General features: G+C 37.3%; 1 protein-coding gene across 1 annotated transcript; it reads left to right on the plus strand.

Moving 5' to 3' along the window:
• Window positions 1–5,855: 5,855 nt before the first annotated feature.
• On the plus strand, window positions 5,856–8,425 carry LOC127073806 (HVA22-like protein a). The gene is made up of 5 exons (XM_051015037.1): window positions 5,856–6,226; window positions 6,350–6,376; window positions 6,486–6,608; window positions 7,781–8,024; window positions 8,106–8,425. Exons 1-5 carry the CDS (start codon window positions 6,150–6,152, stop codon window positions 8,190–8,192), a joined length of 558 nt encoding a protein of 185 aa, XP_050870994.1. The 5' UTR covers window positions 5,856–6,149; the 3' UTR covers window positions 8,193–8,425.
• Window positions 8,426–17,209: the final 8,784 nt, after the last annotated feature.

Consider the following 17,209-nt stretch of genomic DNA (forward strand, 5'->3'; position numbering starts at 1 on the left):
GGTATTGGAGGACAAAACCCTAACGGTTTTATTCAAGAAAGAACCTGCCACAAGCTTCAACCCGAACCGGATTCTCCAATCACAGCTTCGAACCTTATCACCTTTAATCGATCACGAACCACATCAAAGATGATTGTGTGTAGTTGATGTGTTGTGAAATGTTGAAGATGAAGATGATGAATCTTGGACACCTTTTTCACTCTTTCTTGTTTCCTTGAACACTTGAATTCAAATTGACAAATGTTGTTTGATAAAAGTGTTTTGACTTCTATTTATAGTAACTGGCAAACCAACCAAAAATAACAGCTTTTCAAACAGTGGAAAGTACTCAGAAAACTGAGTTTACGCACGAGCGGTCGACCATAGGTCGGCGTGCGCTGACCCGTGGGAAATGCGCTGACCCCTATGGTCGACCCAAAGGTTTCATGCGCTGAGCCGTGGATAGCATCACTATGCCATGTGCCGACCTGTGGTCGACCCAAGGGTTTTATGCGCTGACCCGTGAGGTATGCGCCGACCCTTATGGTTGACTCAAGCACGTATGCGCTGACCATTCTCCAATTTGTCTGAGTTATACGCTGACCCGTGAGCTATGCGCCGACCCTTATGGTCGACTCAAAGTCTTCAAATCTGCAAAAATTTGTGTTTTATGATTTTCATGCATTTCGTCATGATCATACTTTGTCCACATATGTTTTTAAGAATTATAACAGATTTAGATAAGCATAGGAAAGGATACGATAGGTAATGTGTTGCATTTGTTTGTAGACGTGCATGGTGGTCATTTGTCATCATCGAAACTTGCGATCGTATGTTGTCTGACTCTTTGCCTTTACAAAAGTTTGAGATGATGGTGGCATTATTAAGAAGAGAAGAAAGGGTCATGTTAGACTCCATGTTCTTAAACATACTGAAGGAGGAAGTCCAAGCTTAATTAAATCTACATGAGAGCCATGACATAGTTGAATAATGGATCGTGCACTACTGAAAAATGAACCCATGGAGAGATAGAGGGGGTACCCTGAGAATCAATTACCTGAGTGAGATGAATGAGGCAAAGAAGAAGGGTGAGAAGAGTAGTGCTTGAGTGAATGAGAAATTCAAATGGAAGAGGTTGAATCCTGCTAAATTGGAGGAAATGAGCAAAAGGGGACTGTGTTTCAAATGTGGAGATAAGTGGAATATGGAGCATATATGTAAGTTCAGACACATGAGTTTGAAATTGTGCGAGGATAATAGTGATGAAGGTGAAGAAGAAGAGTTGGTCACTGAACACAAAAGTGAATGGGAAGAAGTGGAAGAGTTGAATACTCTGAAACCTTCACTACAAAGCCAAACAAGTTTTAATTCTAACACCTCATTCATGGTGTGGGTGTATATGGGAGATACGAAGGTAGTAACCTTCATTAATTCTAGAGTTACTAACAACTTCATAGATGCCAAGCTGATAGATAAGGTGAGGTTGCAGATGGTAGACACCCTTACTTATGTGATTGACGTAGGCAATGGGGAGAAGGTGAGGAACCAATAAGTGTGTGAAGGACTGGAGTTTAAAATCCAAGACATTCCATTTCATCTAAATTTCTTTATCATGGAGTTACGAGGATCCAAAGTGGTATTAGGTATGGATTGGTTAGCTAGTTTTGGAACCATTGAAGCAAATTTTGGAAACCTGTGTTTGAAGTAGGGGATGAAGGACAATCAGTACCATATCAGAGATGATTCTACATTATGTACTAGGAAGGCTTCTTGGAAGGAAATGATGAAATCTTTGAACAATGAAGGATTGGGATTTTTGGTGAAAAATGTGTGTGAAGGCAAGGTTGAGAAAACCATATCAAAGTAGAGAAGGGAATGGGGTGAGCTATTAGATAATTTTGAAGACGTGTTTAACATGCCATCAAGACTACCACTTATCAAGGAGTGAGACCATGCTATTTTTTTTAAACCTGGAGGAGAGATTCCAAATTTGAGACCTTACAAGTATCCTTTTTATAAAAAAAATGAATTAGAAAAGATAGTTAAACACATGTTACAAGTTGGAATTGTGAGGCACATTAAAAGCCCTTTTTCTAGCCCAATTTTGCTAGTGAAAATAAAGACAGAGGGTGGAGATTTTGCACTAATTACAGAACCTTGAACAAGGTTATTGTCCCAAAAAAATCCAATGTTTGTGATTGGATTGTTCTTTGATGAATTATGAGGGCCCGTGATTTTTTCCAAGTTGGACCTAAAGTCAGGTTATCATCAAATAATGATGAGAAAGGAAGAAATAACAAAGATTGCCTTTATAACTCATAAAGGTCATTATTAGTATTTAGTGATGTCTTTTGGGTTGACCAATGCACCTTCAAACTTCCAAGCTCTAATGAATGAGGTATTGAGACATTTTTTTGAGGAAGTTCTATCTAGTGTTATTTGATGACATTCTTATTTATAGCTCAAACAAGAATGATCATAAGGAGCATGTGAAGAAGGTATTGATGATATTGAGGGACAAAAACCTATATGCTAACATAAAATATGTTCATTTGCACAAGATGAGATTGACTATATATGACACATCATATCAGGGAAAGGAGTAGTTGTTGATCTCAAGAAGATAGAATACATGTTGAAATGGCCTCAACCAAAGAATTTGAAGATTTTGAGGGGATTCTTGGGTCTTATTGGTTATTACAGGATATTTATGAAGAACTATGGGAAGATAGCTTGGCCCTTAAATTAGTTGTTGAAGAAATACTATTTTGGGTAGAATGATGAAGGGCAAAGAGCTTTTGACTAGTTAAACATAGTTATGCATACTATTCTTGTTTTAGTAATGCCAAATTTTAGAAAAGAGTTTGTGATGGAAATTGATCCCTCGGGAAAGGGAATAAGAGCAATGCTCATGCAAGAAAGGAGACCGATAGCTTATATGAGTCAGACTCTTTCTGATATGGCCCAAAAGAAATCAGTCTATGAGAGAGAATTGATGGCTACTATGGTTGTAATTCTTAAACGGTTACCATATTTGTAAGGGAGGTATTTTAAGGTGCATACTGATCATAAGAGTTTGGAGTTTTTAACTGAACATAAGGCTATGGAAGAAGACTAACAAAAGTGGATTTCTAAGCTAACGGGGTTTGATTTGAAATTAAATATAAACCTGACAAGGAGAATAATGTAACAGATGCCCTCTTTAGGCAAATGCAGTATGCTACACTGACTATTGTACATTGTGAAGCATGTGAGGGATTGTAAGAAGAAGTTCAAGGGGATTCTAAGTTAAATGAGATAGTGGAAGATCTCCTTAGGGATTATCTTAGTCAATCGTAGTTTCATGATACTGTAGTAGGGGGCCATTCAAGATACCTCAGAACTTATGAAAATATGCTAGAGTCATGTATTAGGAGGGGATGAGAAAAAGGATTCAAAAGTATGTGCAAGCTTGTGAAGCATGTTAAAAAAACAAATACCAAACTCTGAGTCAAGGAGGGTTGCTACAGCCTCTACCAATTCCTACTCAGATTTGAAGTGATGTTTCCATGGATTTCATTGGGGGATTGCCCAAAGTGAAGGGTGTGGACACGATTATGATGGTGGTAAATAGGATGACTAAGTATGCTCATTTCATAACTGTGAGTCATCCTTATAAAACCAAAGATATAGCTGACTTATTCATTAATGAAATAGTTAGGTTGTATGGTTTCCTAAGTTCAATAGTATCAGACATGGATAAGGTTTTCTTGGGCAATTTTTTGGTTAGACATATTTAAATAGGAATACACTAAGCTAAAATATAGTGTTTATCATCCCCAAACCGATAGGTAACCTTAAGTGGTTAATAGATGCTTGGAAACATATCTAAGGTGTGTGAATGGGAGGAAACCTAAGCAGTGACCATAATGGTTAGCATGGGCAGATTACTGGTACAATACGAACTACCATGCATCTCTCAAGACAATACCTTTTAAAGCTTTGTATGGAAGTGACCCACCCATACTAGTTGGGGAGATGTGAATCCATCAGTCGTGGAAGAGGTGAATAAAAATTGACATTAGATAAGAATTAAATGCTGAAAGAGATGAGGGGGCAATTGTTGAAGTCTCAAAACAACATGAGAATTTAGGCCAACAAGCATAAGATGGAGGCTGAGTATAACATTAATGATATGGTCTACTTGAAGATATCTCCATACAAACTAAAGAAACTGGCTAAGAGGGTGAATCAGAAGTTAAGTCCAAGATATTATAGACCTTATGAAATAACCAAGAAAATAGGCCAGGTAGCGTATGACTTGAAACTACCCAAGGACACTAAAATACACCCTATTTTTCATGTTTCCTTGTTGAAGAAAGTAGTGGCTCCAAATGTGGAACCATAACCAATGCTAGTCTGCATGAATGAGGATTGGCATTTGGAACCAAGCCCCGAGGATGCACTTGATACTAGAAGGAATGCACAAGGGGATTTGGAGGTACTAGTCAAATGGAAGGGGCTAACAGAGTTTGAGAACTCTTCGGAGTCCGTGGAGAAAATGAGGCCTGAAATTCTAGGATTCCTCCTTGAGGTCAATAAGAGTTTTAAAGGGGGGAGGAATTGTTAGTTTTGAGATGGTGTACAAGAGAAAATGCGGGTGCTAGATGGCAGGGAAATCCCCTTGTAACTAACTTGGGTGAATGCACATGATTAGTTAAAACGTGACCAGAATGAGAGATGGAATGATGTATAGAATGATTATTCTGTTAGGAGGGTCATGCAGGTTGAGTCATCATCACACTTACGAGAGACTAAGCCTCTCAAAGAGCTTACTAGTATTTTTTTCACTTTTGCATTTCGTTTTCCATAAATTACTAATGTCATCTTAACTTAAGCTAGATCCCACTTTGAACTCTAGTTTGTAATCACAGTGGCTTTGTTTCACTTTCAGACTAATACAATTCCCTCATTTCTCTTCACTTCTACTTGATGTGCTAAATTGAACCTATCATAATAGGTTAAGCTGAGGTAGGCATTTTCAAGTCTAAGTTTAATTGGTAAAAAAATTAAAATCTAAGTCAAATTTGTAGTATATTATAGATTAATTTTTAGGCATGAGTTTGATCTTGTATATTAACCTACTTAAATCTATTTCGTTTAAAGGTATATAAATAAACAATTCAAATAGTATTTAAATAAACTAACCAACTAAAAGACCAACTAGATTAAAAATTTATTTGTATTGAAGATCATGTAATAGTATAAATTTTGCGAATTATTTTTTTTTAAATTATGAAAATAACTTATAACATTGTTCACGTATTTTTATAAAAAATTTAAAATAATTAAATTATTTTTATTCTAATTTAACATATAAAATATAATATAATAATAATAAAATTAGTATCTTTATTTAAATAGATATGTTGGATAAGTTTAATAAAAAATTTATGATATGCAATATTTTTTTTAAATAAACTTATAAGAAGACTAAATCTTTTATATTTAAAAAATATATATAATTTAATTGGGCGGATCTATTCCCCGTCTCTAATGGAGAGGGTTCAGGAGGAATTGACTTGTTCAGTTACATTTCCACGCCTTTTGCCGGTGGAGTTAATCTTAACGGTTAATACTTCCATGTTAACACAATTAAACAAGAGTATCAGCCATTAATTCAATAAAATCAGACGGTAGTTACTGCGTGACGCAATAGGTCACTAAACACAAGTCCAAAAAAACTTGACGCAATAGGTCACTAAACACAAGTCCAAAAAAACTTTATTCACAAACAGAAGTCGGCAGCAGTAATTTCGTAATTTATCCTATACAAAACAAAAGTAGATAGGTACCCTTGTTTGAATTCCGACCCCACAAATTTTTGTTCGGTCACCGAACCCACTAGAGCCAAGCTTCCCTGCATCACAACCACACTGGTCCACCATTCCATCCCAATATCTCATCCATAATTCAAATCCAGATATCTCGTTTTCCTAATCTGCGGTCTATCCATCAAACTACTACTCTAGTCTCCGCTGCACACAAACCACCACCCCATAGTTCTCTATTTTTCTCTTTATTCCTTTCAGACAAACTTCCAACTCACACTTTTCACACACTCTCTCTCTCACTTCATCTTTCTTTCCCAAGGAATCTCCTCCTCTGTTGCGGTGAGTGTTCGATCGAAGATGGGAGGATCTGGATCCGGATCTGGAGCCGGTGATTTTCTTATGGTGCTTATCAGAAACATTGATGTTCTTGCTGGGTACGTTTTTCTTCCTTCTCTTTTCAAATGCACTTCTTTGTTTGTTCAATGTGTTTTACTTTACTCCTTTTAAGATTCTTTTTTTTTTCTTATGTGTTTTTGTTATTGTTGTTTCTTTTGCAGGCCTGTGGTTAGTCTTGTTTATCCTCTGTAAGCGCAATCTCAATCCTTTTTTTCCTCAATACCCTGAATTGTGCTCTGATGGGTTGAGTTAACCTATTATCTGTGAATGGACTGATTTGTCATTTGTGTAATGCAGATATGCTTCGGTTAGGGCAATTGAGAGCAAGTCACCCGTGGATGATCAGCAATGGCTAACTTATTGGGTTCTGTATTCCATGATCACTCTTTTTGAACTTACTTTTGCCAAAATCCTTGAATGGTATACCCCTTTTACTCTTACTATCATTTTTGGGAATTTACTTTTTAATAGGGAAAATAGTAGTACTTATTAGCTATGAAACACGGACACCCTGGAAAACATGACACACGTGGATGCAGGTAATAATTTGGAAAAATAATAAATTAAACTACTGATATGTTTCGGACACTCACCCAGACACATTTTTTTCAGAGGTGTCAGTACTACAAAGGGTTTATAGTAGTTTTGGGGAGGAACCTGAAACCTACTGCTTAATACTTTTAATGTCCCTTAGCTCACCAATCCAGCGACCTACCTGTCACTATATTAGGAGTACTTCGTGAATGTGGTGATACATTTGAGAGTTGAAATTTTAGGCTTTTTGGGTTGCAATTTGTTGTGGGTGTTGTTGAGATATCTTAAGACAATGTGGTTAAGTAATTAGTCTCTTCAATTTAGAATATAAGCAATAAAGAAAAACATGTTTTGTAGTCATAAATATGAGCAAAATTTAATTAACTCTACTGTATTTGGTGTTATTATCCCTAAATTACCCTTTAAGTTAAATTTTATTTTCAGCAACTATTTGTACATCATGGAATAAATTTCCAGAAGGGGAAATTTAGAGAATGTAATTACTTTTTTATAACATTGAGAAAATTACATGACATTAACTACATTTTTTTAAAGAATGTGAAGTTTTTATTTTATTTTCATATATATGAGATTAGAGGGATTACCAGTTTTAAGGATTTTTCTTTTGGGATTTGCCTTTGAGGTATCATCTCTAAGCTTGGCCTGATTTTGGTCACCTTCTAATCCGTGGGGCTATTCTAGTTTCCGATCATGTCCGAATATTTGCAATTGCTATAATGTTATACACTGAGTAATTGTATTGGCCCTTTGGATGTGCTGATTAGTAGTATTGTAATGACACTAATAAACCTGAGTGCAAGTATCATTTAGGTTTTCATTCTAATCGAGTTACAAGACTAATGCTTTGCCCTTTCCAAATAGAATGTAAACCTGAATGCTTCTACTTTTGTAGAACAATCGTATGAGCTTCAGTGCAAAGTATTTTTTATAATTCAACTGGATGTAATGCATTTTCTGCCTTGCATCGAGCTTTGTATGAGTTCTTGTTTATGTGTATATTTAGAAGCTCTGTTGAATTTTCACAATTCATATTTTAGGATTCCTATATGGCCATATGCAAAGCTGATTCTAACCTGCTGGTTGGTCCTTCCTTATTTTACTGGCGCGGCTTATGTTTATGAGCATTATGTAAGAGCCTTCTTAGCCAATCCTCAGACCATTAACATCTGGTATGTTCCAAGAAAAAAGGACGTCTTCTCTAAGCCAGATGACATTATAACTGCTGCCGAGAAATACATCAAAGAGAATGGAACAGAAGCATTTGAGAATCTGATCCATAGGGTATTTCCTTCTGTAACATTTGGTTATTGTAGAATTATCATGCTTTGATTCTGTTGAACTAACGGCGCTGTTGTTTTGCAGGCTGACAAATCACAATGGGGAGGTAGTCATCATACAAAATCACAATGGGGCGATAGTCACCATACAATGTATGACGATACTTATTGAATGCAATCTTGTATCTTCTGCCTCTTGTGGATAAGGGGGTGCACACGTGTACATGTTTAACGTGTTACTGATTTTGTGTTTGTTTTCTGAGGAGATATTTAAGGTTCTTGTCACTCTTTATCCGTTGTCGTGTAACTATCATAGGAGTAGTAATCTTTGTTATGTTTAATGGTTATAACTTATAAAACGTATGGTATATATATTATGTTGGTACAACAGTGGAAACTTCTTGATTTTCTGGTTTATTGTAACAAAGCCATCGTAATTAGAGTATGGTGTGTTTAGAATAAATTATTTCAAAGAGTTTATTTGAGCGTATGACATAAACCCTTGTGTAAGTGTTTGAAAGAGTTTTGAAGAATACTTATGACATGGTGTCACAGCAAAAAGAAACTTATGACAGTAGTGTTTCAAAGAGATATGTTACTATTGTGATATGTTAAGGACATGCATGGCTGTTGAGAATAAGAAAGTGTGTTGGGAGATGCTCATGGAACTAGAGACGTAAATCTCAAGTTCACATATGGAAAAACTTTCATCCTTAAAGATGTTATGCATAATCTAGAGATAAGGAAGAATCTTGTCTCCAATTTTTTCTTGAATAAGGATGGATTTGTGCAGGTATATGGATAGATTTATACATCAGGCTAAAAATAATATTTTTTTGGAAAATAGTATTCCACGAAGACATGTTTAAACTAAATGTTTATATGTACCGTAACCATAAATAGTTGAGGTAGCAAGTAAGGAATAATGAACCGATGATGTTAGATTTTTAATATGGTGGCGTGGGGGTGGATCTGTACGGTTAATACTTCAACGCTAAGTCAGTTCGAGATGATTGTAATGAAAAGTAATGATCGGTAAGTGTACCTTGCTTTTCGTGTGAAATTATTTGTATACTTTGAATGTAATGATCGGTAAGTGTACCTTGCTTTTCGTGTGAAATTATTTTTATACTTTGAGTCATGTGAAGTGGAATTGAATTGATTTGGATCTTAGTTATTTGGGTCTAGTAATAGTTTTCCCAAACTAGTCGGGCGCTTAGGGAGCCGTGAAAATCTTTAGCGGTCGTGGCCGGTCTCTAAGGATGTTGTCCGACGAACTAGAAGTGAAATGTTTTTAGTCAATTGAAAAAGTAGTAGGGAATTAGCAGATTAAATGTATTTCTATCATTGGAACGTTTCTCTATTTGCTCCCTACACGTAATTCTGAGAGTACATATTAGGAAGTGATTCCCCTACTTAGGGCACTCGAGTGTTTTTGCCTTTTCATTTTTATTGATGGGATGGTTGTCTTACTACCCTTACATATTTCTCTTGTCTTTGATCTGAACGGTTGATTATCGACTGAATTCTTTATAAAAGGTATATTTTCTCTTAAAGTTTCTTTTCGCCTTCCTGTTGTTCTCTGCTCACCTATACTCAAGGTCCGCCCCAAAGTAATCATGCGTGTTGGTTGTTGCAATTAGATCCTATGGTTGGTCGAATCATGTGTCTGCATTACAAAGAAAATCAAATAGTTTAGCAACAATAAGGCCTTGATAAGAAGGAATTACCTTAAGAGAGTGAATGAAGCAACTTGTTTCTCCAGCCGATATGTTAGACCAAACAAGACCTTAATCATACTCAGCACGAGCTAGAGAAGCGGCTCGGGTGGCAGTGTCACTCATGTGTGAATCGCCATTATCATTGAAGGAGTCTAGCCCTAACCCAAAGACGTCTGGAGGCGTCTTCCTGTTGTTCTTTATTGTTCTGTGTTGTTCTCTGCTCATCTCTCTAGATTTGGCTACCGGTTCTCTAACTCATACATTTGGACCTTATATGGTTTCTCATTGATATATCGCTTCTCTCTCTTTTCCAGCCGATATGTTAGACCAAACAAGACCTTAATCATACTCAGCACGAGCTAGAGAAGCGGCGCGGGTGGCAGTGTCACTCATGTGTGAATCGCCATTATCATTGAAGTCTAGCCCTAACCCAAAGATGTCTGGAGGCGTCTTCCTGTTGTTCTTTATTGTTCTGTGTTGTTCTCTGCTCATCTCTCTAGGTTTGGCTATCGGTTCTCTAACTCATACATTTGGACCTTATATGGTTTCTCATTGATATATCGCTTCTCTCCCTTTTCCATTCACATGTACGTCATTGTCCCTATTCTGTACATAACCAAAGGCGACCCAGGGAATGTGCCCGTGAAAGATGCTCTTGAGATCACCAACGAAGAGTCTTCATCGTTTGCGAAAGTGGAAAATCCTAAATTTATGGAACTTCTCCACGGCCGAAATTTTTTTATCCTCTCCGCATATACGCCTACAGGAGTGTCTAGGTTAGGGCTAGACTCCTTCAACGATTATGGCGATTCACACATGAGTGACACCGCCAGCCGCGTCGCTTCCTTAGCTCATGCTAGGTGTGATTGAGGTCTTGTTTGGTCTGACATAACAATGCGAGAAACAAGTTGCTCCATTCAATTTCTTAGAGAAGTACTTGCTTACTAAGGCCTAATTACTGCTAATTTATCTAATTTTCTTTGTAATGCAGACACATGATTCGACCAACCATAGGATTCGATGGCGACAACCAACACGGACGATTAATCTTGGGTGGACCTTGAGTATCTGAGAACACTTTCCCCTTATACTCGAGAGGCTTATGCAAGAGTGGATCCATTTGAGGTGGGATCACCTGCAGATTGAAAGATCTTGATGATTCTTGTAGATAAACGGATATGCAGCAAGTTCGAAGGGTGCTTCATCCCTTTCTACCGCTGCATCTTCTAGAAGTTAGGTGTCTGACTTTCATTAACTGCATTTGAAAAAGAAGTATTCGATCATCTCTATAACCCTCCCTCGCAGCTTCATCTGCGTGCTTGTGGCTTTGTGAGGGTCTTCCACTACTGGTATAGATCTTGAGAGACATGGGTTTGGCCTCCAAGAACATTTTCTTCCATCTCTTTGAGGTTAACCCTGTCTAAAAAGGGGACAATGGTTATAGACTCGTTTCTCTTTGTCGTGCCAAATATAAAGTATTTTATGTTTATAAGGAGGGCTGGAAAAAGTCCAAGATTGATTATTTCTTGGAAACTTCCATTTCCCCATTGCTCATGTTTATTTATGCTTCGTTCTGACCCCTTTTATAGAGTTGATCATGTGTGTTGGCCTGAGAAGACGATTATGGTCCCCAAATCATTTCTTAGAGAAGGTTAAATTTTACTCTATTTCATACGATGCTCTTACCGACGCGGAGAAGGGCATGAAGGATAATTTGCTTTCCTTCTTAGATGTTGAGATACATTATCAGGATATCGTTGAGGCAAGATCTGCTAAGGAGAGGAAGGAACTCTTTGGTATCCACTATATCCATGCTATATTTGTGGTATGTGAGCTTGTCCTGCCTCTTATTTGTTGATTTTTCTTTTCTTTTCTCAGATGCACTCAAAAGGAAGGATATTTCATTCGCTCGTGTCGTGACTGTGCGGGAAGTTGGAGCCCCCTTAATTGCGCTGACACCTTCAAAGGGCCAGAGTAAGAAGAACCATGACAGAGATGCCTTGGTCGAGGATAAAAAGAACCACGATAGAGCGCTCATCTGGGGGAGTCCTACTAAAATTTTGAAACAACTGTGATTTGCCCCTACTATCCACTTGTCGGAAAGTGCGGGGAACATTCCTCTCTCATTGCCCCCTATGTTGGTCGATTGGTTGCCTCGGACCGTGACAGAGATAAAGGATCATCTATCTATCGAGGATTATGCTCATGTTTTCCAACTCTCGAAAATCGACAAGTCTAGCTTGTTGGTGAAGTCTTCCTTCTAGTTGTTGCAGACGACTTCGCTTATGACCCAGTTTGCGGCCGATTATGAGGAAATTCTTGCCCCTGATGCTTCTTCTCAATAAGTCATGTCTTTGAAGGATCACTATACTCTTACTGAGGCAAAAGTTTCCAGCTTCGAAAGGGATTGTTATGGGCTTCACATTCTTCTAGATCAAGTGTCTCCTTTCTTGGAGGAAGTGAACCTGCACAGAACTCTTGCGCATTTGATCGACCGTATAGCAAAACTTGAAGGTTTGCTCGAAGAGGAGAAATAGGGTTCTTGTCATACAGAGATCGAGTTTGATACTTCATCTTCTAATGCTCAAGTAGTCATGCTAAAAGGGTCGACCAATCTAAGGAGTTGGAGGCTCTCTGAGAGGAGTGGGCTGATGTAACCAAATAGATGTTGGATCTCTTGGATGGTGGTCTGAAAGAAGTTGTCTCCACAATGTTGTGTGTCACCTAGAGTCGCTTGTGTTGGAGAATAGCCATCCAAGGCGCAGCGGAATTTAAAAATTTCTCCATTTAGTGATCCTTACGAATGGGCATGATCAGTGATAGAATCGTTACCTCTTGTGGCGATTCAAACCTTTGGTGCAGATCTCTGATAATGATCAAAACCTTTAATACAGATCCACTGGGCGATCACGAACGTTGAACGACGACAACGTCTCTACTCAGTCCACACGAACGGATTCCTTCAATCGCAGTGCTAGCTGTTATGAATGAAGGCTTTAGGTGAGAGAGAGATACGAAATTCCAACTCTTCAGTTGTGTTGTATTCCCATACAAAGCTTCTGCACAAGAGCTCTATTTATAGAACCACTTGTGTGGGCTTCAAGCCAAAAAGTCCACTTAAGTGCATTTTGGCTTATATCTCATAATATGCCTAAATCACTTAAGTACTTGGTACCTTACCATATTTCGTATTCTACTTAAGTACACCGTACCTTACGATGTTCCTTAATTATTCTATCTCTCATCAATCCGTCCTTTGTGTGTGACCCTATAGGTTTTCGCGGCGTTGGCAATTATATTAAATCACGCATTTAACATAATAAACAGTGAGCGGTATCTAGCAACACATCACTGCTACCCAAGTCACGAAAATGTCATGTGATCTGACAAAACCTCCTGTGATAATAATTATGTGTATAATTACCCCTTTGCCCTTATGTCTATATTGAACACAAGGTATAGACCGTGTCACCCTTGTCCAGTTCAATATTGGGCCCATAGACATTTATCCTGTTACGCAGGATTGGCAAATTCCATCTAGGACACTCATGTCCCTCAGCATGCTTCATGGAGTACTCATCAACTGTCTTTATGGTCATCCAGTTACGGACAACGTTGGATCAGCAATAAAGCATTCAACTCTACATCTAGGATCCATAGTGGTTTCAGGTCGAAGAGTGGTATACACTATTATCACCATGAGAATAACTTATGACACTTTGCATAACTTTCTATATAGTATTCTCATAGCGGGTCAATCCGGTATAAATATTACTCCTAATATTCATACCTATGTTTAAGACTTGATAACTCTTTATCTATGATCCATGAGATGTGATCATCAGTCTACAAACATAATAGTCTTAATGCTTTAATGTTATCCCACTTCACATTAAAGCTCGACTACGGATACTTTAAGAATAGTGTCCTTAGGTTTAATGTGTTCTCATGATTAAGTCACACTTAATACATTAAACGGACTATCTATTCCAGGGACTTTATTAATCAACCATAATAAAGAAAATGTCTTTAAATAATTCGATACAAGCACCAAAAGTATTGGCCTCTAGGGCTTACACCAACAGCTTGTTCTCGAGCTCCTGACTTTTCATAGCTCCTTCAAATTTTTTGCTGATAATGACTTGTTGTAATTTGACTTTCTAAGTGCATTGATGTTTGTTATAGTGTTTATTTGTTGTATTTAGCTTTTTGTTGTATTTAGTGTTCACTGTTCAAATGTCCATTTGTTTGATGTATTTAGCATTCAGTATTTCAATGTGTTGTATGCATTTCCCACGATGGGGCTCGGGCTCGGAGTGACGTAGTCATATATTTTGAATGTGCTCCACGTCACAAGACCGTCCCCGGCCAAGGGTAGGATCCCTGTCCCTTTCCCCTAGTTATGACTCCACTGCCAAACACCTTTGGATTGGCTAGTTTCAAGGGGGTGCGCCAGCTATGCAAAAACGCGTGTAATCATTATATTTTTTCCTTTAGTATCATAAAAGAGAGAAGGACAGAAAAGAAAACAATAGAGGAAAAATGACAGACAAATATTTGCATTCATAGTTATATCAATTTGTTACATTGAAAATGTGGAAGAGCAGATAAACAGACCTTTCAACTATAATACCATTTTAGTTTGGTGATGTTCCAAGTCCTCGGTATTTATTCTCCTTCGAGGGAATCCAAGACATACACTTCTTTTCTAGTGTTGGTCCTCACTCGGTAGCGCCCTTCCCAATTTGGGGCTAGCTTGCCATCCCGGGAATTTATCCTCATATGTTGGCTATCTGCAACACCAAATCCCTTATCTGAATTCTCTTGGTAGTACGCAACGATTATACCTTGAGGTTGTGGTTTGCTTAATGACGATGCTGGTGAAGGAGGATATCATCATTTTTTCTTCTAAAAAGTCAGTCTCTTCTTTGATGGTTCTGCCATTACCTTTTTCTTGTAAAGAGTTAGTTGTCCTCCAACTCAACTCTTCAAATTCCCCTAGAATGATCGTTTCTACGTCGTATGTAAGTAGAAAAGAGGTTTCTCTCGTGGTCGACTGGGGAGTGTACAATAAGCCCACAACATGTGCGGCAATTCGTCGGCCTGGTTACCCCTGGCCTCTTCCAATCTCTGTTTTTTGCCTCTAACTAGGACTCGATTGGTTGCTTCGTCTTGACCATTCGTTTGAGGGTGTTCCACTGACGCGAAATGTTTCTTGATCTTTAACTCCTCCAAAAAGCTTTTTGTCATTTTATCTATGAATTGTGTTCCATTATCCATTACAATGGCTTAGGGAACCAAAAACTTGGCTAGTATGTTTCTCTTGAAAAACTTCCGGACGTTCACTGATGTGATATTCGACAGTGCCTCCGCCTCAATCCACTTGATAAAATAATCCACTGCTACAATTAAGTACTTGAGTTTCCTTAATGCATAGGCGGTCATGCTTATGGCATTTATGGAATATGTAGTACTTTGCCTTATCAACTTGTGCTGACTATTTACGACATGAGGATATTTCACCCAGACTTTCTTGAACTTGGTATTAGTGCATTCCTCCCAAAATATCTTCCTCGATGTGTTTAACAAAGTGTACTCTAAGAACCTAGATTGGGTCCCTTGTGTCTTTACTTATCTTCGTCTTCACGACACTTTTGCATCGTTGCTTGTTGGTTGCATTACAAGTACAAACTACCTTTGAACCAACCATCAGAGAAGATAACAAGAAGAAACAAATATGATCCTCAAAAGTGTGTAAGCTTGAGAAATTCACTAGAGAAATCGCGAGAATCATAAGACATTTTCTAAAGGTGGTGCCACTATTCCGTATTGAAATCATGAATAGATGAAAGGTAGAAGATTATCGACGCGTAAAAGCTTTTGATATGGTGGTTGTGATTTTCTGAATATGCGTGCAAAAGGCTAGGACTTCAAATTCAAATCATTGTTTGAATATGATGAAACTTTGCAAGTATGTGTCCAAAAATATACGGGAATGACTCAAGGTCACACACTATATATGAGAAATTATAATCATTCTTAGCTAGTCTGACGTAGAGTGTGGATGATCGTTACTTGATGAAGAGAAGAATATACTCATATACAGTGTCCAAAAGTGAATGTTCACTTGTGCGTTAGCAAATGGAACACTCTTTATTTGATTGAATTTATGAATTGGACCTGTTTTAATGAATCTTTGTCCGTCGAAACAAATATTATAAACACTTTAACTTCTCTTTAGTCACTTACATTGGTCATCAAATATATTTTTATTAGTTATTTTAGTTTTAATATATTTTTTCTATTAATCAATTTAATTCATTAGTTACTAACAAAGAGATTCTTGAAGATATATTTGCTTAATTCATACCACCGGTAGTATATGTTGGTAGATTTGAGCATACAGAGAATAGATCGAGAAACTCTCTTTACAATTTTAATACATTTTAGAACTATAATGACAATGTCTCATCTATTGAGAGACCAAAATAATTGTTTATTTTTTAAAATAACATAGAAACTTAAGGATGTTTGGGTGGGGCTTGATGGCATAGAGTTCTTACATTACACCAGTTAACTTTGTCAATTATTGTCCTCTGGAGTCTGGTGGCATCTATGGACTACTAATTATATATGGTCTACGTAGAACCATAATAAATACTCCTATACCATTATTTAATGCAAAATAATATAAAGGCTCAGATTAATTACCATCTATTTAAATAGCACATATAAGAGCATCTTCAATTGTACAACTACAACATATTACAAATTTATAAATACTTTAAGTAGTTCCACCTTACCGTATCACTTTAAAGAACTTATTCACTTTTTACTCTAATGATAAAACCTTAAAGAATATAGAATAGGTCCTACAATTTAACTAGCACATAAACATTCTAATGTGTTTTTTAATCTAAGGATTGTTGCTTTTTGAATTGTATGAGATTAACGTAAAAAACTCCAAGAATGAATTTTGAAATTTTCTCTTCATATGTAACTACGTTGGCAGACCGGAGAAAAAAACTCACCCTGGAGTTGCTCTAATTTCTAAATCAAAAAGTGCAATTTTATCTCAACCCAAAGAAAAGGGCTCAGATTGGTTAGCTATCATCAACGAGCTTTCAAAGATATTTTGAAACCATCCACTACTGAAGTCCATTTTAGCTTCCACGAAGTTATGACAAGCTCAGCTGTACGTACACTCAACCTGTTCCATTAAAACCTAAAGTCATTCCATGCAAATCATCACTATTTGAGTGGTGAAACATTTCACCCACCTAAAAAATGCTAAAGCACATTTCACAATAACTAGTGCGACTATAGTCTATAAATGGTTATGAAGTTTGATAAGAGGTATGTTTCTTCATAGACAACAAGCAGATGTAGAAACAGTGAAGCTTAGCAGCATTTCACAATAACTAGCACGACTATAAATGGTTATGAAGCTTGGCAGCTAATTTCAAAC

Source organism: Lathyrus oleraceus, chromosome 4 (genome assembly GCF_024323335.1).
Source record: "Lathyrus oleraceus cultivar Zhongwan6 chromosome 4, CAAS_Psat_ZW6_1.0, whole genome shotgun sequence".
Lineage (NCBI taxonomy): Eukaryota > Viridiplantae > Streptophyta > Magnoliopsida > Fabales > Fabaceae > Lathyrus > Lathyrus oleraceus.

Bases quoted from the DNA above. Each gene is read 5' to 3' on its own strand.
- LOC127073806 (XM_051015037.1), top strand. From the start codon at position 6,150: ATGGGAGGATCTGGATCCGGATCTGGAGCCGGTGATTTTCTTATGGTG. The intron at 6,227-6,349 runs GTACGTTTTTCT...TTTCTTTTGCAG, and splicing joins AACATTGATGTTCTTGCTGG to GCCTGTGGTTAGTCTTGTTT. The intron at 6,609-7,780 runs GTATACCCCTTT...TTCATATTTTAG, and splicing joins TTTGCCAAAATCCTTGAATG to GATTCCTATATGGCCATATG.